The following is a 21786-nucleotide window of genomic DNA, read 5'->3' as shown; positions in this document are numbered from 1 at the left end:
TGTGTGTGTATGTATGTGTAATATATATATATGTATATGTGTGTGTGTGTGTGTGTGTGTGTGTGTGTGTATATATATATATATATATATATATATATAATATTTTAAAATTTAAATTAGCTAAAATGGCATCCCGGTGATAGTTCTCTCATTAAATCCATGCATTTTTTAAAAACTGCAGTTCTGCAATTACACTAGCTTCATGTGTTATGTTTCTTTTTTTTTTTTTTTGTAGTTATAGTACAAACTATGTTTGGGAGACAGTATATACACAAGGCATACGTAAAACAATAAAGGGTGGTATTAGGGTTGCCAGCTCTGGGTTGGGAAATACCTGGGTTTTTTTGGGGCGGAGCCTGGGGAGGGCAGGGTTTGGGGAGGGGAGGGACTTCAATGCCATAGAGTCCAATTGCCAAAGTGGCCATTTTCTCCAGGGGAACTGATCTCTGTTGTAATAACAGGAGATCTCCAGCTAGTACCTGGAGGTTGGCAACCCTAGGTGGTATCCACCCGATTTCCATTCATTTTTTCGCAGTACCATACTATAGCATATGTCCTCCATGCCCTTTTTCCATGCAGGTTCAATGATCCCTAGCATATCCTTTCTGAGCAGTTAAAGGAGACTCCTGCTCTCTCTTTCATCAATAAAAAACCTCTCTGTTTTTTCTTTTTTTCCTTGCAGGTGCCACAGATGTTCAGACAAGGTCAAAGCAGACTTCCCAGCCAAGAACCAGCTTTTAGCCAGTACTTATAAGATGTACATGACAATACGATTCCTACTAGTCATACTTTTAAAACTCAGTAAGTTCAAGAACTTTAGCTTTAAGTAGGTCCTTGTTAAATCAAACCAAATGCCCATTTAGTTTAGTATCCTTTCCCCAAAATAAACCTCTGGAACTCCACAAGCAGGGCAATGGCAACTGCCCTCTCCTGTGGTTGCATCCAACCAAATAGTATTGAGTGGTATACCTTTGAACACAGAGCTTCCATTTAGCTATTATGGACTAAACCCAAGGACTCTTCCTGTATTTTATCATATCTTTTATACCTTGGGGTTCATATCAGCATTCCTCATCTGGGTATGGATGTGCAGCTGGGACAGAACTCTGGAAACTGGCTTTTTAACATATAATTAATCTTCAGGGACCACCTTCTCTCATGGTTTCAGTTCCACTATTGGTGATGGCACATGTATAACATAATCCTTTCTATGCTGGTAACTGCACATGACTAGCTGGCTTAGAACAAACTTGCACTGTTATGAGCCAGGTGGTTGTATGAATTTCACTTAGAAATGTGTAAAGCAGAGAAACTTAATCATAGTATGAATTCATGAATAGACGTGTCAGGGGAAAGTATGCTGTCTGTTGGAACTGTATCCTGAGTATCTAAATAGCATGTGATGGTTTCAGCACTCATCTTGACACACACATGGAAAGCAGTTTCCACAACTAAATGTAAAACATCTCTAGATTCCCTCAAAACCATTACAGGCTTCTAAAAACCCTCACATGTTCTATTGCAACAAGTTGAGCCAAGTAGTGCTAGGCAAATGAAGCCTGAAAGGGCCCCAAGCCTGTTCAGCACTTCAGGCTTGAACATGCCTCAACGGGCAAAAACCCTGAATGATTAATTCAGTGAAAGAAAAATGCTTAAAGTCATTTCAGGCAAAGGCTTAATTTTCTGTCCTTTCCAATAACTACCTTTGTGTGAAAATCCTGCTTATGTATGGGATTCAATTCACAACTGAAATGTAAGAAACCTTAAGTATGTATCTGACCCTTGTTATATTGTATGTTTCATATCTATGAGGTAGATACCACAGAATGTTACCACAGATGGAAGGATTCGCATGATTTTCTTGCTGCCTTCTCCTCCAGTGCAGAATGCCCCCTGAAATGCTGTTCCTCGGGGTCCCTATCCCCCAAAAGCTCTTTTCCCAGGTCCTACCTGCCAAAAAAACTGTGGTAGGAAATGGTCAGAGTGCTTCCTTGAAAATTTTGGATTCTTCTCCCCACTCCCACAAAGCAAGCCACAACTTTCATCTTAATGAGATGCTGTGATGGTTCCTCTTAAACCTTCCGTGTGCCCTCCATGGAAGAAAGTTAAATTCTAATGAAAAAGATGGATGGACAATTATGTCCACAGTATATAATGTATAGATCTTTGGATGTGTAAAATTGGTCTGTTGACAGTTTTCAGTGCCATAGTTTTTTTTCTTTAAATGAAAACAATATCAGGGAAATTTGTGCTATATTGCCTTTAAATTTTTACTAGTTTTATTCCAATGAAAACTTTTCATTTAACTCTTAAAATTTTTTTCCAGAAAGAGCACATTGTGGCAGATAAGTGTGGTGGATATGGCCAACTAAAGTTTTCATTGTAAGCTCTCGCTTTTGTGTTTATTTTGTGAACAGTACTGACAGACTGCATTTGTAGCCAGAATAACTGTGATGGTGGATCTTGTCATCCAGCTATTGGGGACCTGCTTGTGGGTCGTAGCAAACAGCTAACAGCCTCATCGACGTGTGGACAGTTTGGTCCTCAGAAATACTGCATTATAGGCTACCTTGAGGTGTGTTTATTTTAATTCATATGCCAAGAAGGTAGTGCAAAGTGTTTAAATCCGAAATGATCATGTGAAGTCTATTTGTAACATCCGGCCACAGCTCTCCTCAGTCTTTGCTTGCTTGTTTTCTTAGTGGCTTGTATAGATGAGGCATTGTGAATTGCTTTGGGAAGATTGATTGCTTCCACATGATTGACATTTTCTTTAACTTGTGTTACAACCTCTCTTGTATGGTATATTTGTGTATTTTATTGAAAATACCTGTTTATCTTGGGTTTGGCTGTTTGGACACATGAAACACATCTCTTCAAACAAGTAACCTACAGTTCAATTAATTTCTGTTTGCTTCTGTTAAGAAGAGCTATGGAACAACTTTGAACAGGTCTGGCCCAAGGACTAGATATAGAGAATCCTAAAATACTTAAGACTTAGTTGTAGAAAGTCCTAAAATAAGACACTATATTTCCCATATGATATATGTCAAATACATTGATTATATGCAACCTATGGAATTCACACTGAGATTTATAAGGCTGCAGTGCTTACATGAAGTCCTATTTAAGAATTTGGGTTTCCTATTTACTTCAATGTTGTACAGGATTTTCAGGTGCCTGCTTTGGGTGGGGGAATTCCTTTGCCCATCCTTGCTCCATGAGCAGCAGGAGAAAAATGAGGGAGCATCACTACCCCTCACAACACTCTGGGAATAGGAATAGATTCAGTTTCTATGGTATTTACTATAGAGGTTTGGGGGATTCCTAGAGCATCGTGGAGGAGGGTCTTCAACTGGAAGTTACGTCAAAGTGTCAGCTATGCTTTTTCTTCCTTCCCAGGCTCTGCCCTCAAACAGCTCCCAGGGAGCATGAGTTTGGCAATCCTAGTATTGGGGAATATTTATAATTATGGTTGGTAGCTTTGTCATCCAGGAATTTCTTAACTATAACCTGCCTGGCCTGAAGGCAAGCAGCTTCCTAACTCAATTTGACTTTCAGGCATTTGACATCACTTTAAACTTTTTATTTCTGCTTCCAAAGGAGGTTTCACCCCCCGCCACTGAAGCTGAAACCTTGCCCTTACCTGTAAAACCCATGGAACCGCTCCATTGGGTTGCACGGGGATACTCCCCCTAAAAAGGTGGTGTATCTCCAGGTAAGGGCAAAGGGGGCATTGCCAGCTCGAAAGGCCTTAGGAGGCCACCTAAAGGCGGCTCCTTCCCTGGCCTGACCCGGGAACGCCCCTGGGAAGATGGCGCACAGAAGTGCGCGATTCGGATGCTGGTGTGAGGCTGTGCCACCATCCCTGGGCAGCGCTGCCAGGGCAGTGCCAGGAGGATGTTGTCCATGCGCCCCCGCCAGCGTCCGTGCCACCCTGGGTGGCGTAAGTGGCATGCGCACTGGAGCAGGGGCAGCCCCTTCCTGGCTTCCTAAGGATTTTCGTCATTTCAGCTCAGGAATGGGCTGTTATGCAGTTTGGATTAGGAATAATAAAAGCAATTAAACATTCAAAACAAAACAACCCCATAGGAGCTGCTTTTGCATATGCAGAGTTATAACCAGGAAGTCAAAGCAAGTTCTAGTTTGGGGTTGTCTCTGACAGAAGTTGTTTTGGTTTGGCCATGCATCCCACCTGTCCCTGCTTTCCTGTGAGAATCCCTTTGTAAAAATACCTTTCCTTGGTAAACCACTGCTCTTTTTTCTTTCCTGGCTTTGCCTTTACAGGAGTGCCTTTTTCCAATTTGTTAGTGTGCAATACTAGAGTTGTTTTGAGGTTCAGCCCCTTTCCCAGGGTCCCTAATTGTGCACCATTTTAGGACTGTTTGGCCCAAACATGTCTCTGTTTTTTATCTGTGAAATCTTGAGAGTATCACTTCAGATCAAAGACAGTTTGGCAGCAAGTTTGGCACACTTAAACGATTTCAGTTCTAATTTATGTGAGGGAGAAATTAGATATTCATATTGCAATATGAACATGAAACAAAGAGGTTAGTGTAATATACATCATCCAGATTGTAACATTAGCTAATTAAACATACTAGACTGAAAAGCCTGTAATGTGTACAGAAATTTGAAGCTCTTGTGGGAATGACAGAGAGAAACAGAACACAAGGAAAAAGTTATATATCCTGGATGAAGACCTGATATTAGTCTTTATTTTAAGATTTTCCAAATAACAGCTACAGGGGGAAAATAAATTAATCAAGAACAAGTAAAACACAGTTGTGTTTCAATAGCTAGACAAATATCTTATATTCTAATAGTGAAGTTTGCCAAATCTTTGCATACTTAAATCCGGTGACTGGAGCTGTGAATGGGCAAAACAGATCTTTCTACAAATCTGAAAAACACCCCAGGTTTGCAGGGAAATGTGAAATCTAAAAAACAAAAAATACACCGGGAGTTTTTAAAGAACCCAAAAATGATAAAGACAGTTCTTGTAGCTTGAAGATTTGAGGGATGGAGCTTGGGTAGGTGGGGTTTAAGGAAGGGAGGGACCTCGGAGGAGTACAATGCCATAGACTCCATCTTCTAAAGCAGCCATTTCCTCCAGGGGATCTAGGGTTGCTAACATCCTAGTGGGAGCTAGAGATCACCTGGAATAATTGAGGTTGCAGAAGTGGCAAAGGGAGAGATGATTAACTCTCCCCAGCCACAGCTGTGGCTATGGTCTAAATTCCCTTTCCTCTGTATTTACTTTTAGATTTTCTTTATTTAACCCCCCCTCCCCACGAGATTCAAACTATGGATCTCCCAGCTCATGTTTTATATGACCCTGAAAAAGACTTTCAAATCTTGATTCAAGAATTGTTCTTGAAAAAAATTAAAATGTTAAACTGTTTTTTTTCTTCAGATTCTGTCTGACTTCTTTTTATTATAATAATAATATTTTATGTTCATTTAGCACTTCACTCTAAATGCTTAAAATATTTCACATATATTTCAATAGTCTTTTTCAGGTACCTTTTCAGTAGGTGGTGGTAGAAAGTGCCATCAAGTCACAGCTGACTTATGGTAACCTGTAGGGTTTTCAAGAGAAGAGATATTCAGAGGAGGTTTTGCCATTGCCTGCCTCTGTGTAGTGACCCTGGACTTCTTTGGTGATCTCCCATCCAAGTACTAACCGAGTCCACCCCTGCTTAGCTTCCAAGATCTGATGAGATTGGGCTAGCCTGCCTGTGCCATTGAGGTCAGGGCTTTCAGTAGGTAAGCCACCATGATTATCTTCATATTACAGCTAGGGGCCTGAAACAGTTGAGGCTTGCCTAAAATGAGCCAGCAAATTCAGTTAGCTCATCCCGTTAGCTATTGCACACTACATCAATGTTCAGATAATGTTGTATGTAAAGTTCAGTTTTTGGTCGTAAGAAGCTGATAAAATAAATTGTCTTGCTTTTCTAGAATAAGCAGAAATGTTTCTCCTGTGACTCCAGATCACCATACCACCCAGTTTTCCAGGCCAACAGTCACTTGATTGAAAATGTTATCACAACTTTTGAGCCTGATCGGAAGAAGTGGTGGCAGTCTGAAAATGGTATACATGTCTTTCTATAATTTTTTTACTTCTGAGTTGAATTTGATTTTCTTGTGGTTTGTGTACAAATACAATGTTAACAGTGAATCAATCGTTCTGATACATTGTGTGTTATTCTAAAGGAAATTTGCATCACTTTGTAAAAAGACAAGATTTTAAGATTTTTAATCTGTGAAATCTTGTAGCCTGAGTTCATCAAGGGTATCAACAATTGCATCAAGTCACCAAAGCAGACTTTATCTGAATTATCTGTAGTATGAATTATTATTTTTTATTTAAACTGTCTAAAGTACCATTTACCTGTACACTTGTGTGTGCCATTGAGAGACAGAACCCTACTTGACAATGAATCTAGGATGATGACATTTTGCTTTGGGGCAAGCAGAGTTGTGGGAGCTGAGGTCAGCTAGCCTTGGATTCCATCAGATTTTGTAACTCAATAACTATCTGCATCCCCTGTGGCAAAACATAAAAGAATGCAAACACATTTCCTGGTCGAGGATGAGCACAGGAGCTGGTAAAGACATACGTGACACTTTGGAGTTTTGCAGTTTATAGTCTTTCCTCCCAAGGCAGAAACTGCTTGTTCGCTCTGCATGTACTGTCCTCCTTCTAAGGTGCTGTTAAAAAAAAAGCTTAATTATAAAGCCTCGTTGTGATTCAATGCTACCTTGATGGATTCATCACTATGCAAAAACAGGAGTGAACAGATTGTAACACTACTTGCTTTGCACATATACGTATTTGGATGTGCCTGATCAAGAAGCTGGGCTGATCCCTTCAAAAGCTTTACCCCTAGAATATGTTGGTATCCAGCTTTTAATGCAAGCAGTCCATCTTGTGACAAGGATACAATGCGGCAAGCAGGTTACAACAGTGTTAGAACATCCACCTTGGCTGCCTAATCATTTCCAGGCTTAATTTAATGTGTCAGTTTTTAACCTTTGAAGTCCTATATGTAGGGTTGCCAACCTCCAGGTGGTTGCTGTATGAGGGGGCAGCATGTGGCTCAAAACTGAAATATGCAACATCAAATGCCAAAAAAAGTTGTAAGCATGTATTATTAAATTATTAAAAGAAGCACTAACAACAAAACCAGATACTCGTGGTAGCCTCGCAGGGCTTAAGGCTAATATTGCTTACAATCACAACTCAAATATAGCCAACCGGCTTGATTTTAAGACGTCAAAAATATTATTAACAAAGCCAAAGGCTCATATTTCTACACATATGTTTAAAAAGCACATATGTTATATGAAAATAATCACAAAAGGTAGCAAAACCAATGACAGTAACAAAAAAAGGTCCACAATAGGGTCTGTTGCAAGACAGGACTGTAGTCTGCAATAATGACAAGGGTGGTGGATTAGTGATCTTGGACCGCTTTGCATATCACCAGGAAAATCTTAGACAGCTTTCTGATTTGTCCTTCTATAAGAAAATTAAGGGTGACCCTAGTCCTCATATTTACTCATTATTGCGGACTACAGTCTTAGACACTTTGGCTTTGGATTATATTAACAAAAAGACTGCTGATTTTTTGGTTCCAGTTGAATACCGAGCTCCTATCTTTCACACACTCCCTAAGGTGCATAAATCTCTCACAGCCCCTCCCGGGAGACCGATAGTTAGTGCTGTAGGCTCCCTTCTTGAACCTGCATCCAGATATTTGGAGTCTTTCTTGCACCCATTCTCTATTGATACCCCGTCATTTGTTGCTGACACCAGAGATTTTATTAATAAGGTTGAAGGCTTAGAGATCGCTCCCTCCTCTGTTTTTGCCACCTTAGACGTTACCACTCTTTATACTAACATTCCCTTAGATGAAGCCCGTACCATTTCTCATTCCTGTCTCTCCACTCGCCCAGTTCCTGATCCTCCTACTCATTTTTTGTTATCATTATTAGATATTATTTTTGAACATAATTTTTTCCGCTATGAACGTCAATTTTATTTACAAACCAAAGGTGTCTTCATGGGCGCTTCTTGTGCACCATCCATTGCTAATTTGTACATGTCCAGCTTTGAAAGGAGCACTTTTTTCCAGTCTCTTCAATTTTTCATGAGTTTGTGCACATTTAGGTTTGTTGATGATTTATACTTAATTTGTAAATCCCAGGAATCCTTTATTGCATTGTCTGCATGGATGAATTCATTGAATTCTCATCTGAAATTCACTGGCACCTCCCATGTTAGCAAAATCTCTTTCCTTGATGTTATTACTACCAGATCCTCAGAAAATATTATTACCATTGCTCCATTTCGTAAACCTACTGACAAAGGTGGGGATTTACACTTTCATTCTCATCATCCACTACACCTTCGAAGGAATCTTCCGTATTGTCAATATTTGAGACTTATGCGCAACTCCACGTCATCCAATGACTTCGCTTCTGCTGCCCAAACCCTCACAGAAAATCTTAGAGCACGTTCTTACCCTGATTCTATATTATCCTCTGCATACTCTAGAGCCATGTCTCAAAATCGCACAGATCTTCTCCTAAACCTAAAATACATTTCCAAAGACTAACAGCTTCTTTTAGCTACAATCACTTGTCTTATGATATTAAAAAGATCCTGCTACGTCATTGGCACGTCATTGAACACATACCTGGCTGCAATGTTCCACCTGTCTTGGGCTTAAGGAAAACACCTTCCCTTAGGGATGAACTTGTAAAGACTGACCTTTTGCCACAAAAATTCAGAATTTCAACGCTTGGACATTATAGATGTGGTGGCTGTGCTGTTTGTGCTTTTAGCCTACCAGTAAAACAGGTCACTGCCATGGATGGCAAATTTGTCTACACTCTTAAACAGTTCTCTAATTGCGCGTCCGCAAGTGTCATGTACATGCTTCTTTGTTCTTGCCTGGTGCCAAAAATGTACATTGGATGTACACTCTGCCAGATTTGTGTGCGCATTGGTGAGCACAGAACGCGCATTAGAACGAAAGTCTTAGATGCTCCAGTCGTTAGCCATTTCATAGATTCAGGCCATACAGACAAGCATCTTAGGTTTTTTGTTATCTGGCAATACCAACCACATGCCTACCATATTCAAGATGTAAAAAAGATTTTAAACTGCCAAGAAAGACACTTCATCTACTTATTCAAAACTATGACCCTTAGTGGTCTAAATACAGAATTCGATTTATCTTGTTTTCTCTTTAATACCTCTTTAAACAACAACCCTTTGCAATATTCACCACACCCTACAGCTATGGGTATTTTAACATGGGAGCACCATACAACATCACTCCAAAGATGAGCAACTTGACACCCCTCAGTAGCACCTTCTATTCTAAATCAATTGTAATATGGGTAAGACTTTGCTCTTTATTCTCCTTTCTCTGCATAGTATTATAACTTTGGAGCACCCTCATCTTAGAATTTTGTTATTGGCATGTTTTTAGGACTGTGATGTCCCGCTGAGCTTCTGTGTGAGCCATTTATCTCATTGAGAATTATTTGGTAAGTCAGTCTGTTTTGTGGACAGGGGACCGTTCATTATTAAGCCCGCTTAATTTGTTAAAATAAGTATAACTTGCTATTGGCTTAGCTGCACGTTCATTATAGTTGTTATTATGGTCCCTTTAAATCCTACAGGGTCGGTAAGCTGAAGAAGATTTTGATCGAAACGCGTCCTTGCGACAGACCCTACTGTGGACCTTTCTTGTTATTGTTATTGGTTTCGCTACTCTTTGTGATTATTTTCATATAACATATGTGTTTTTTAAACACATGTGTAGAAATTATGAGCCTTTGGCTTTGTTAATAATATTTTTGACGTCTTAAAATCAAGCCAGTTGGCTATATTTGAGTTGTGATTGTAAGCAATATTAGCCTTAAGCCCTGCGAGGCTACCATGAGTATCTGGTTTTGTTGTTAGTGCTTTTTTTAATAATTTAATAATACATGCTTACAACTTTTTTTGGCATTTGATGTTGCATATTTCAGTTTTGAGCCACGTGCTGCCCCCTCATACAGCTTTCACTATTTGCAGCATAGGTTTTCTAAACCTCCAGGTGGTGGCTGGAGATCTCCTGCTATTACATCTTATCTCCAGCCGATAGAGATCAGTTCACCTCGAAAAAAGGGCCACTTTGGCAATTTGACTCAATGGCATTGAAGTCCCTCCCCTCCCCAAATCCCGCCCTCCTCAGGCTCCACCCCAAAAACCTCCCGCCAATGGCGAAAAGGGACCTGGCAATCCAGCCTATATGGCTTGAGCTGCCTCTCCCTATGTCTGTACCAGCTATAATCGTATGGCCAACTCCTCCTTACTATACCCTGCTCTAGAAATATGTAGTCTGTGGTCGCCTGTTCCATGATTTTAACGATATATGCTTCTGAGTTATGGAACAGGCTTCCAAGAGAGGTGGGTACAGCAACCTCTCTTCCCATTTTTCATAAACTATGTTAGTCCCCGTTATTTAGAATAGCTTTTATAGGGCCTGGTCTGTGTGGTATGCCAGTTGGTGATATTCTTGCTGATTTTAATCTGTCATCTTTTATGCTAGGAAATTTTATATTGGGTTGATGTGGGAATTATGATGTGTGATTTGGTGTTTATCCTGTTTCTTAAACCACCTTGAGTTAGAATAAAAGATAGATAACCTTCAAATATATCAGTAGTAGTGGAAGGTAGAAATTGATCATGTGAGTTCTCAAGGAGCTGTCCTGAAAGACTGGCACTGTGAAGCACTAGATCACATTGGCTATTAATTATACCTGACATAGCGATCACCAGGAGCAGTGCTGTTGGGTGTCTACTCTGCCCGTAAAACTAGCCTTTTGGCCATCACAAGTTTCCATCTTGACTCCAGATTTATTAACCTAAATCATTGATTCCCAAGCTCGTGCCCATGGGCACCATGGCACCCACCACTGTGTTTCCTCTTCCCCAAAACAAAGAGGCAATTCTACCTTTCCTCTACTTCAGTAGAGCAGGAACTGTTTCAGAAGAGTCCAGGGGACATCGACCTTGTGTTACAGGGGCTACCCATTTGGAAGGAGTTACCTGATTTATAGCAGGGTGCTTGGGCTGGAACCTCCCAGCATTTTGTGACTGGTTCCAGCATGCACGGCAGGCATTTTGTGGTGGTGCCCATTACCTGTTCTCAAAATTCAGAAGTGCCCACATTTTCAACAAAAGTTGGGACCCTGAACCTAAACTACACACATGACAAAAAATCTCAGTGGAATCTTGTTTGTCATAGCCATTCTGTCATCAGATGCAGAAGGTAATTCACATTACTGAAATCTTGCTTTCATTTTCAGGTATTGATCACGTCAGCATTAGACTAGATCTGGAAAGCTTATTTCAATTCAGCCATCTCATCCTGACTTTTAAGGTATTCCGTACAAATTTGCACTACCACTTAACATTTAAGCTAAATGAGTTAAAGTAAATTAAATCATTAATCTTAGCTTTTACATTACTAAGAAGGTTTACTTCGTGTTTTAGTACGGATTTTAGTGAGCTGAGGCACAAAGGAAGCAGCATAAGGAGTATTTCCTGTTCTGGAACCTGCCTTTCGCTAAGCCTCCCATATACTACCAGTGCCTAGCATCAATTTTTCAGCCCCCAAGGAATTAATTAAGGGGAGTAAAAATGGCCTTCACAGAGTAACACTCTAGGAGTTTCCCTTAGTCTCTGTGGTAAATAACAGAGACAAGGGGAGGTAGCCTAGAGTGTCATCCATAAGTGACACCACATCCTCCCCAAATTCCACCCTCTCCAAGCACAATTCCGCAAACCTGCCAACATTTGCTGAGACAGTGTTGGGAACTAGACCTCACATATGAACAAAGGGGACTGGGTTATTGGGTTATTGGGGGGGTTGTTTTGGGTGGAGAGGATAATAGAAAACCAAGTATCATAGAAGGGGCCATACAGGCCATCTAGTTCAACCCTCTGCGCAATGTAGAATCAACCTAAATCATCCCTGGAAAGTGTTTATCCAGCTGCTGTTTGAAGATTGCCAGTGAGGGGGAAGTTCTCAACCTCCCAAAGCAGCCGATTCCACTGCTGAACAACTTCTACTGAAAAAAAAAATTCTAAGATCCAGCCAGTACCTTTCTGTCTATAATTTAAACCCATTATTGTGAATTCCAATCGCCTGTTGCCAACAGGAACAGCTCCCTGCCCTCCTCTAAATGACAGCCTTTCAAATACTTAAACAGAGTAATCATGTCCCCGCTCAACCTCCTCTTCTCCAGACTAAACATTCACAAGTCCCTCAGCCTTTCTTCATAGGTTTTGGTCTCCACATCCGTGATCATCCTTGTTGCTCTCTTCTGCACCTGCTTCATTTGGTCCAAATGTAGAACTCTGCATGTATCTTTGTTGAATTGCATCTTGTTCACATCCATCCACTTTTCCAGTGTGTTCAGGTCTCGTGTGTTCAGGTTTCAGGTCTCTTCCTAGATGTTCACTACTCCTCCCTATTTGGTGTAATTTGCAAATTTAATGAGTAGTCTCTCTACCCCATCCTCCAGATCATTTATAAAAATATTGAAAAGTACCAGGACTAGAACTGAGCCATGTGGGACCCCACTGGACACCTCCCTCTAAACAGATGAAATGCCATTGAAAACTGCTTTTTGGTTGCGGTTCTCCAATCAGTTTCCTAACAGTTCTACCTAACTATCCTAGAGTTCAATCCACAGTCCTCCAGTTTACCTATCAGAACATCATGTCAAAAGGTTTACTGAAATCTAGGTAAACAACATAAGCAGTGTTCCCATTTCCAGTAAGTCCATCACTTGATCAAAGAAGGAAGCAAGGTTGGTCTGGCAGGACCTGTTGGGGACAAATCCGTGCTGACTTCCCTGGATCACCAAGTTGTCCTTCAGATGCTTGTAGATTGACCCTTTTAAAATCTGCTCCAATATCTTCCCTGTGACAGAGGTCAGCCTGACTGGCCTATAGTTTTCGGTGTCATTCTTCTTCCCTTTTTTGAAGACTGGGTTAACATTCACCCTCCTTCAGTCTTGTGGCACATCTCCCATCCTCCAAAAGGTCCTGAAGATGATGGACAAAGCTCTGGAAGCTCTGTAGGACACCATGCCTTGGCTACTACCATCTTTAGATGAGCCTGTTCTCTTACTCGGGATAAAAAACTGAGGCGAAATAAGCAATGAGCCTTTCTGCTTTCTCTCTGTCTTCTGTCAGAGGTTTTTCATTTTCACTCAACAGTGGGCCTATCACCTCTTTTACCTTGTGTTTGCTCCTCAAATATCTGAAGAAACTTTTCTTGTAGCAAGCCTCCCTGGCCAGCCTTAGCTCACTCTAAACTTTGGCCTCACTGATAGCTGGCCTACAGTGCCTAGCAACCTGCAGATACTTTTATTTAGTGGTATGTCCTTCCCTCCATTTTTTTTAACATTTCCTTCCCCACCCCCCTTACCTCATCATGGAATTCTCTGTTCACATTGGCTTCTTGGATCCCCCACTGTTATGTATGTAAATAGTTGGGATAGTAAGCAGGGGGAACCCAGGAGCTTGAATCCCCAACGAAGGCTCCTGGCCCCTGCTCACGCTATTGGCCCTTGTCAGAGCGCCCCATTGGCCCTAAGCCGGGACATGCTTTTGGCACCCCGGGGATTGTTTCCCCCCTATCACGGATCAGGGGGGGAGTGGCCACAGGCGGCCAGGGGGGCATATAAGCAGGGCCTCTTTGCACAGTTAGCCAGTTCTGTTCTGTACCACAATAAAGCGTTGCTGTTTGAACTCCGTCTCTGACCTTGTGAATCCTTCCCACACGGACTTAACACCTACCATGTTTCCATCTTGCTGGAATAGTGATGGCTTAAGCTTGCTAGAGCTCTTGTTTTAGGAGAGCCCAACCTTCACTTGCTCTTTTCACTTTCAGCATTCATGCACATGGAATGACTCTCATCATGCCTCTGAATTCATTAAAGTCTGTCCTACTAAAATCTAACACACACTTCTGGCTACGAACTTCCTTGACACCCCCCCCCCTCACAGTAAAAGGAATTCTAGGAGGACATGATCACTTATTATACCATAGTTCTCCATTTCATTCCAATTAGGCAAGAGGTAAGGTTGTTGGTCTTGTACTTTTTATTTTAAACTGAAGAGGGCATAAGATTTCCAAGGACTTTCCTGATGGTGTATCCTGTGCCTAAATCCAACTTGCAGTATTCCCAGAATTAGTTTAATTATTTGTAGAACTCTCTGTAGGAACTGGAGATGTGGTTTATGAGAATCATTTGGAGGGTCTAAATTGAGGGGAATGAATGGATAAGAGTTTTTATTTTGTGGATTTTAGTTTATTTAAATGTATTCGTTATCTTTCTGGATTTTATTAATGCCCCTATTATTTTTATCCTAATAATTCAGGCACTAGCATGTGGTGTTTGTGAGAAAACTCTTGCCCATATTGGCTTCCAGCCACATCAGGCTGGTCAATCACATCCAACACTATGAACCAGATTTGACTCTTGGTACGTCATTATAAATGCTTGGGGTGTGTGTGTGGAATTTTAGTGCTATTTTAAAAGCTCAGTCCTGTATGTAATTCTGAAGCTCATGAAAGCCAAACACTGAAATGGTTATTGGCTCCTGAGAATAGGCCCTAACTTGGAAGTGAAGTTATGTCTTTTCTAGACCTTTCGGCCTGCAGCCATGTTGGTGGAGCGCTCTGTAGATTATGGTCAAACCTGGAAGCTGTTTCGATACTTTGCACAAGACTGTGCTACTTCTTTCCCTGACATTCCTTCAAGACCACTCAGAGAAGTTGGAGAGGTTGTTTGTGATTCGAGATATTCGGATATTGAGCCTTCAACTGAAGGAGAGGTATGCTTAGAATATGGTAGTAATTATTGTGATCATGAGTCTGCGTTCAAATGTAATGGCAAGTTGCAATTAAATTTTGATCAGGCAAAAATACAGCTGAGCTTGAGTGTGCCCCATTAAGCTCCAGTTCATTTGAATGTCTGAATATGGGTGCTTTGGTAAATGGGAGTTTAGCTTACACCATGCAAAGAGGTTTAATCCCAGTTTACAATCCTGGTTTGTATGGAGTAAGTGGTCTCCCATTGACTGAAGCACCTGCATTGGGGCATCATGGTGAATTGGAGCTTGCTCAGACAAGGGAGTTTTGCATCAGGCTCCATGCAAGAAGGGAGGTAGGAGAAGTGAGAGTTGGCATGACACAGTGGGTAGTGTGTCAGACTAAGATCCTGGGAGACCCAGTATCGAATTCCCATTTCCACCATGGAAGCTTGCTGGGTGACCGGGGACCAGACACATTCTTTCAGCCTAACTTACCTAAAGGGTTGTTATGAAAAAGTGAAATAGAGGAGAACAATTTTCTAAGCCGCTTTGGGTCCCCACTGAGGAGAAAAGGGGAATATAAATCAATAAAGGCAAAAATGCATGTACACAAAGCAACAAGCTGTATTTGTGCCCAATTGGATTTTACTTGTGGCACGTATTGATTCCTGAATGCAGCCTCAGTCATGTAATCTTAAATCAAATATTGGTTAGGTAAAGGTAAAGGTCCCCTGTGCAAGCACCGGGTCATTCCTGACCCATGGGGCGACGTCACATCCCGACGTTTACTGGGCAGACTTTGTTTACGGGGTGGTTTGCCAGTGCCTTCCCCAGTCAGCTTCCCTTTACCCCCAACAAGCTGGGTACTCATTTTACCGACCTCGGAAGGATGGAAGGCTGAGTCAACCTTGAGCCGGCTACCTGAAACCAACTTCCGTTGGGATTGAACTCAGATCATGAGCAGAGCTTGGACTGCAGTACTGCAGCTTACCACTCTGCGCCACGGGGCTCCTAAGTATTGGTTACATAGAAATATATACTCAGTTATCTGTTTTTATCCACTTAAAAACCAAAGTGACATTTATCATTTTTACAGGTTGTTTTCAAAGCTCTGGATCCCAACTTTGAAATAGAAAATCCTTATGCTCCAAACATCCAAGGTATGCACAGTTTCGAGTCTTACCAGTCTGTTAGTGATTATTGTTTTGTTTTCACAGGAACCACTGTATGTTAATACACAGTGGTACACCTCCACAACCTTTATTAAATCTGGGCCTGTTTTACATCTACAGTGGTGATGCAGAAGGTCCCAGCTTCACTCACAAGCATCTCCTGTTTTTGTTAAGTCTCAGGTAGAAGGCATAGGGAAGGCTTTGGAGCGCTGGTAGAGTGAACAGTCGTTAAAAAGGCCGTTCTGTATGTTTGTATGAAACTGCCCTCAAAACGAACAAATCTGTTGTTCCCTATTCATAGCGCTCATTACCTTTACAAATCTGAGAATAAACTTTACAAAGCTTCACACACTTGGAGATATTTTACTCGGACAGAAGCAGCACGATCCTCTGGAAAAGTACTACTATGCACTTTATGAAATGGTTGTCCGCGGAAGCTGCTTTTGCAATGGCCATGCGAGCTACTGCAGCCCTGTGCAGAATCTGCGCGGGGATGTTTTCCATGAACCTGGGATGGTAAGTCAATTTTACCTTCCAATTTTATAAGATGTTATTTAAATTCAGCTGCCGAGAGGCAAAGATATTCCTAAAAATAATTAATACATAGATATTTGGATAACAGCAGGGAAATACCACAGCTGTAAGGATGCACATATAAAGTGCTGTGTGCAGACTTGAATGGCTCCTCTTTTTTTTTTGCTGGTTAAAAGTAATAATGCTTAGCTTGCCAAGAACTTTACATGTAGAAGAGAGAGGGAGTTGTCCAAGAATCTAGGGATTAAAAACAATTATTTCCCCTATGACACAACTGGAAGCTTTTCGGAGATCTCTGTCCTAATGCCAGTACCTCTAAAGATTTCAGCAGGCATTGAGAAAGTCCCTTTCTCTGCCTGAGATCTTGAAGGATAGCTGCCAGTTAAGTATAGCTGCTGAGCTAGCTGGATCAATCGACTTGGTATAAGCCAGGATAGTCTTAATGATTCTGAGGCCCTGTGTAAAAGTCTAGGATTGCACTCCATAATCACTGCCTCCTCCATTGGGTACCCCCACCCCTTGCTGAAGCCAGGCAGGCAGCAACCACCACCGGAAGCTGGCTGCCCAAGCCCCTGGAAGAAGGAGGAGGGGGAGTTGGTTTTTATACTCCAACATTCTCTACCACTTAAGACAGAGTCAAGCTGGCTTACAATCACCTTACCTTCCCCTCCCCACAACAGACTCCCTGTGAGAAAGGTGGGGCTGAGAGAATGTGACTAGCCCTGGGTCACCCAGCTGGCTTCATGTGGAAGAGTGGGGAATCTTACCTGTTTCTCCAGATCAGAGTTCACTGCTCCAAACCACTGCTCCAAACCACTATACCACACTGACAGAATGGGTGCTGGTGTCTGTCACCACAAGCAGATGGCCCATGCCCCAAATGCAACAAGTGTGAGTGGTGGCAAGGCCATGGAATGCCCCTGTTGCCCCTGTTGCCCCTTCGGTAAGACCACCCATAGGTGTAAGGCAAGGTCACTGGGAAATCATATTAAAATGTGGTCTAGTTACCCCAGCTTTATCCTCCAATTAAATCCACCCTGATGTGCTCTATAAATTCGTATCTTCTACCATATTTTGGTAGGTTTTGGCAGGTTCTAGGAATCCAAGTTAGTGGTTATAATTTTGTGTTTAATGTGTTGCTGACGTACTGCAGGTCCACGGAAGGTGCCTCTGCGAGCATAACACTGACGGCTTTTCCTGTGAAAGGTGCAAAGAATTTTACAGTGATGTTCCCTGGAGGCCAGCGGATGGATCTCAGGAAAATGCTTGTAAAAGTACCTACAGATATTTTATGAAACTTTCATCAGACCTAGGAATGGTGATTTGCCACCCCAATGCAGTGCTTAACATTAACCCAGAGAGCATGAACGTTATGTTGACAGGTCTTTCCTGAGGAATCGGTTAGACTAAACTGTCAATTTCCACTTCCCCCCCCCTTCTTGCCGCAGAGCCCCTATCATGCCATTCATCAGGGTTCTCTATTTCCCCAGGAGCAGCATTTCATGCATATCAGTGGGAGGAGGGAGGCAGGAAAGTTTCATTTTGACACTGGAAAATTTAGTCTGCATCCAACCCAAGGGCTGTCTACTTTCTCATACCATAACTCAGAGGTCCCCAACATGGCACCCATGGGCACCATGGTGCCCTCTGGTACTTCCTCTGGTGCCTGACGCACTATTCAGAAAGTAAGGTGGGGCTTGTTATTGGTTGGCTTCATTAAAACTAATGGGTTTTTGACAGCTGCCATAGTACCCACAGCCACTGGAGATAGGGAGGAATGCCTCCTTGATCACTGTGTGGTTCTATTTCCCCTTCTCTTCCCCTCCCCCTGTCAGGCTTTCCCCCTCCTCCTGACTTACTGTCTTCCCAGTGGATGGATCATGCCTCCACTCAAAGTAGAGATACTGAGTTTAACAGATTAGTTCTCAGATCAACTCTGAGAATAAGGCAGCTTCATGTGTTCAGCACAGTTGCCGTGCAAATCTTTTGTGGAGCAAGGAGGGAGATATTGGGCTTGGCTCCACCTCCTGTGGCAGCCATTTCAGGGTGGCTCTCACCACCCCCTCTCTAAATTCCAAAAGTGCCTGTAGGCTCAGGCAGGCCCTGCCAAAATTTCATTGTTTTTATTAAGAGGTAGAATTTACACTGCGCCTGCTGTTGTGAACACAAACCACGGTGTTACGTTCTCTTTCAGAGTGTGAATGCCATGGACATTCTGAAAGCTGCCACTTTGATATGGCTGTGTACCTTTCTAACAATCGGATCAGTGGGGGTGTATGTGACGACTGTCGGCATAATACCATGGGGCAGCGCTGTGATCGCTGCAAGCTCTTCTTTTACCAGGACCCCCAGAGGACAATTTCAGACCCTCACGCTTGTGTCCGTAAGTCTGCAGTTCAGCTTTTTTGGAGGCTGTATAGCAGTCAATGGTGGTAGAAAGTGCTGTCGAGTTGCACTCAACTAATGGTGACCCCACAGGGTTTGTAAGGCAAGCGACGAACAGAAGAGGCTTGCCATCGTCTGCCTTTGCATAGCAACCCTGGACTTCCTTGGTGGTCTCCTATCCAAGCACTAATCAGGGCTGACCCTGCTTAGCTTCCAAGATCTGACAAGATCAGGTTGCCTGGGCCATTCAGGTCATACATACACATACACACACACACACACACACACACACACACACACTTCCAGAAACTCTTACTGACTCCTCTCATTCCCTTATATAACAAATATCTTTCCTTCAAAATAAAAGATACCTTAACCCTTGGCTCTCTAACTGCATCAACTCAGGACAGTCTAGTAGGTAATGAAACATTGCGTATCCAAGGAATTAAGCTGTCTAAATGACCTGAATGTTACAAAGACTTCCATGAAATAATGTAGTCGTTACTTCATACTGTTTCAGCAATTGAGGTTAGAAGGTATTAACTATTAAGTTTTTCTTTTAATTCTTCCCTCTATGACTTTTTGAGTTAAAAAAAGAGTACATGATTACGGTATCAGTTGTCTGTGAGGCTCCATAGGAATTAAGATCATAGATATAATGCACTGTCATATTTTACATTAAACTGAGGATCAGTGGGTTGATTCTGTGAGAAAATTCACATCATTTTCTTTTTTAAAAAGAAGTCATGGCTTAATTTGGGATATATTCAACCCCGCCCAGTATCCGATTTCTAAAGCCATTTTTGCATGCGTAAGAAGATAAAGACTGGTCCTTGTGGAGTGGGATAATTCTACTGGCTGTAGCTGTGTGTTCCTGGACTGTTGACGCTGAACCCTAACTTTTCTGAATCCTACAGTGGATCCTCATGTACTATAGGGCACAATGCACAGCCTATGCAAACAATCGGAACTGCTATTGTACTGAGATGCATTATCTGGAACCCCTGGTGGGGGAGGAAGCACTAAGAAGTGTTGTTTGTACAGTAGTTTTAGCAATGGGATCCTTTTGATTGTCTTTTCACATTACCAAAGTCAAATGTTTGTCAGTTGACAAATATTTGCACAGTCAGACTATTAATGGTTTCATTTGAACACTGTTGTAGCTGTGTCTGTTTGTCTTCTTGTCTCCGCAGCTTGTGATTGTAACCAAGAAGGTACGCTGTACAATGGGCTCTGTGAGAGTCGAACAGATCTGATTCTTGGAACTATTGCTGGCCGATGCCGCTGCAAGGAAAATGTGGAAGGACTTCGATGTGACAACTGCAAGCCAAATTTCTATGGACTAAGTGGAACTGATCCTCTTGGCTGTCAGCGTATGTATTTTTCTCCTCTTCCCCCCTTCGGCCGGCCAATATTTTACAGACAGGGAGGGAATGTGGGTGGGAACACTCTTTAAGTTGCCTGATGAAAAACAATTTAGTTTTGTTGAGGCAGTCCTGTGCTGAAAACATTGTAGGCAGAAAGCTTTTTCTCTTGAAGGAAAAGTTGCACCGTAAAATGCAGAGAAGAGGGGAAAGGAAAAGGCTTCCATACCCCCTAGTTGTATATGCAAATGATTATATATGGTTAAAAATAGCTAGGATGGTGCAGAACTTCAGGGCTGGTTTGCAGTTCAAGGATCCTTGTCGACCAAGTGCTGCCTTAGTGTGTTTCCCCCCAGGCATGGCTGTGTCCAAGATACAGAGGGCAGGCGAGCATAAGTGGGGGCAGCTGCTCTTAGTCACTGTTGCTTCTTGCTTTCAGAGGTGGCAGTGGTTGCTCATTCATCTGGGCCACCACTTGCCCATCTGAGAGATGCTAGCGACCATCCCTGGCTACTCAGGTTGATGATGTAGCAGGGGACAGTGATGTGCACCAGACACTGGTGCCCGCCCTGTAACTCTTTGGCTGAAGGAAAGAGGAGGAACAAGAAGCCAGCATGTTTGTTCAGGGAAGGAAGAAGGTGGGCAAGCCCAGTCCAGCTGGAGGAGGGGGGATCCTCCTATGGGGACCCAGCAAAAAGATAAACATGGTACTCAGCAACAGGCTGGAGGTGGTAGCAAAGGACATGTGGATTGTAGTATTCACACGTGCACTGCAGCCAGCAGGGATAGCAGCCTGAAGAACTGGATCCCAGAGGGTTGTGTGCTCATGTACATGACACAGCAAAGAGGATCTGACATCCTGGTCATTGTGCCTTTTGTCCTTTCAGCCTGCAACTGCAACCCTTCTGGAAGTTTGTCATCCTCTATCTGCAGTCCAGTGACTGGAGAGTGTCTGTGCCAGAAGTTTGTCACAGGGCAACATTGTAAAGGATGTACTGTACGTATTCTAGAGTCTTTGATAGAAATTCCTTGCATTATGCTCATTTTAAGGAGTTTACCCTGGTCTTCTCTCGCTTTTCAAAGATCTTTTCTATGGAATCCCAATGGAAAGGTGGTTGCACAACAAATTCAAAACAGTTTTGCATCAAATGTCCACAGCACTTTAATTTGAAAGCAGTTTGGCTTCTTTTTGCAAATCTACATGTGAGTGTGAGAGAGTAAAGTGCCATCAAGTCACATCTGACTTAAAGTGGCCCTATGAATTGATGACCTCCAAAATGTTCCATTGTTAACAGCCTTTCTCATATCTTGCAAATTGAGGGCTGTGGCTTCCTTGATTGAGTCAAGCCATCTCATGTTGGGTCTTCCTCTTTTCCTGCTGCCTCGAACCTTTCCTAGCACTCGTTTCCAGTGACTATTGTCTTCTCTTAAT

At 42.3% G+C, this 21786-nt stretch overlaps 1 protein-coding gene across 1 annotated transcript in view; it reads left to right on the top strand.

Moving 5' to 3' along the window:
- The first annotated feature begins 694 nt into the window (after window positions 1–694).
- Window positions 695–21786, top strand: part of LAMB4 (laminin subunit beta 4) — a 56659-nt gene continuing 35567 nt past the window's right edge. The window contains exons 1-11 of the mRNA XM_056847711.1: window positions 695–801; window positions 2418–2575; window positions 5965–6097; window positions 11377–11450; window positions 14732–14920; window positions 15996–16059; window positions 16373–16587; window positions 17759–17879; window positions 18800–18988; window positions 20184–20363; window positions 21242–21351. Of these exons, the coding sequence (XP_056703689.1) occupies window positions 756–801; window positions 2418–2575; window positions 5965–6097; window positions 11377–11450; window positions 14732–14920; window positions 15996–16059; window positions 16373–16587; window positions 17759–17879; window positions 18800–18988; window positions 20184–20363; window positions 21242–21351 (1479 nt within the window). The 5' untranslated portion in view covers window positions 695–755. The remainder of the gene's footprint in view (window positions 802–2417; window positions 2576–5964; window positions 6098–11376; window positions 11451–14731; window positions 14921–15995; window positions 16060–16372; window positions 16588–17758; window positions 17880–18799; window positions 18989–20183; window positions 20364–21241; window positions 21352–21786) is intronic.

This window comes from Euleptes europaea, chromosome 3 (genome assembly GCF_029931775.1).
Source record: "Euleptes europaea isolate rEulEur1 chromosome 3, rEulEur1.hap1, whole genome shotgun sequence".
Lineage (NCBI taxonomy): Eukaryota > Metazoa > Chordata > Lepidosauria > Squamata > Sphaerodactylidae > Euleptes > Euleptes europaea.
Note: the sequence above shows the minus strand (reverse complement) of the source record. Positions and strands in the feature narration are given on the sequence as shown.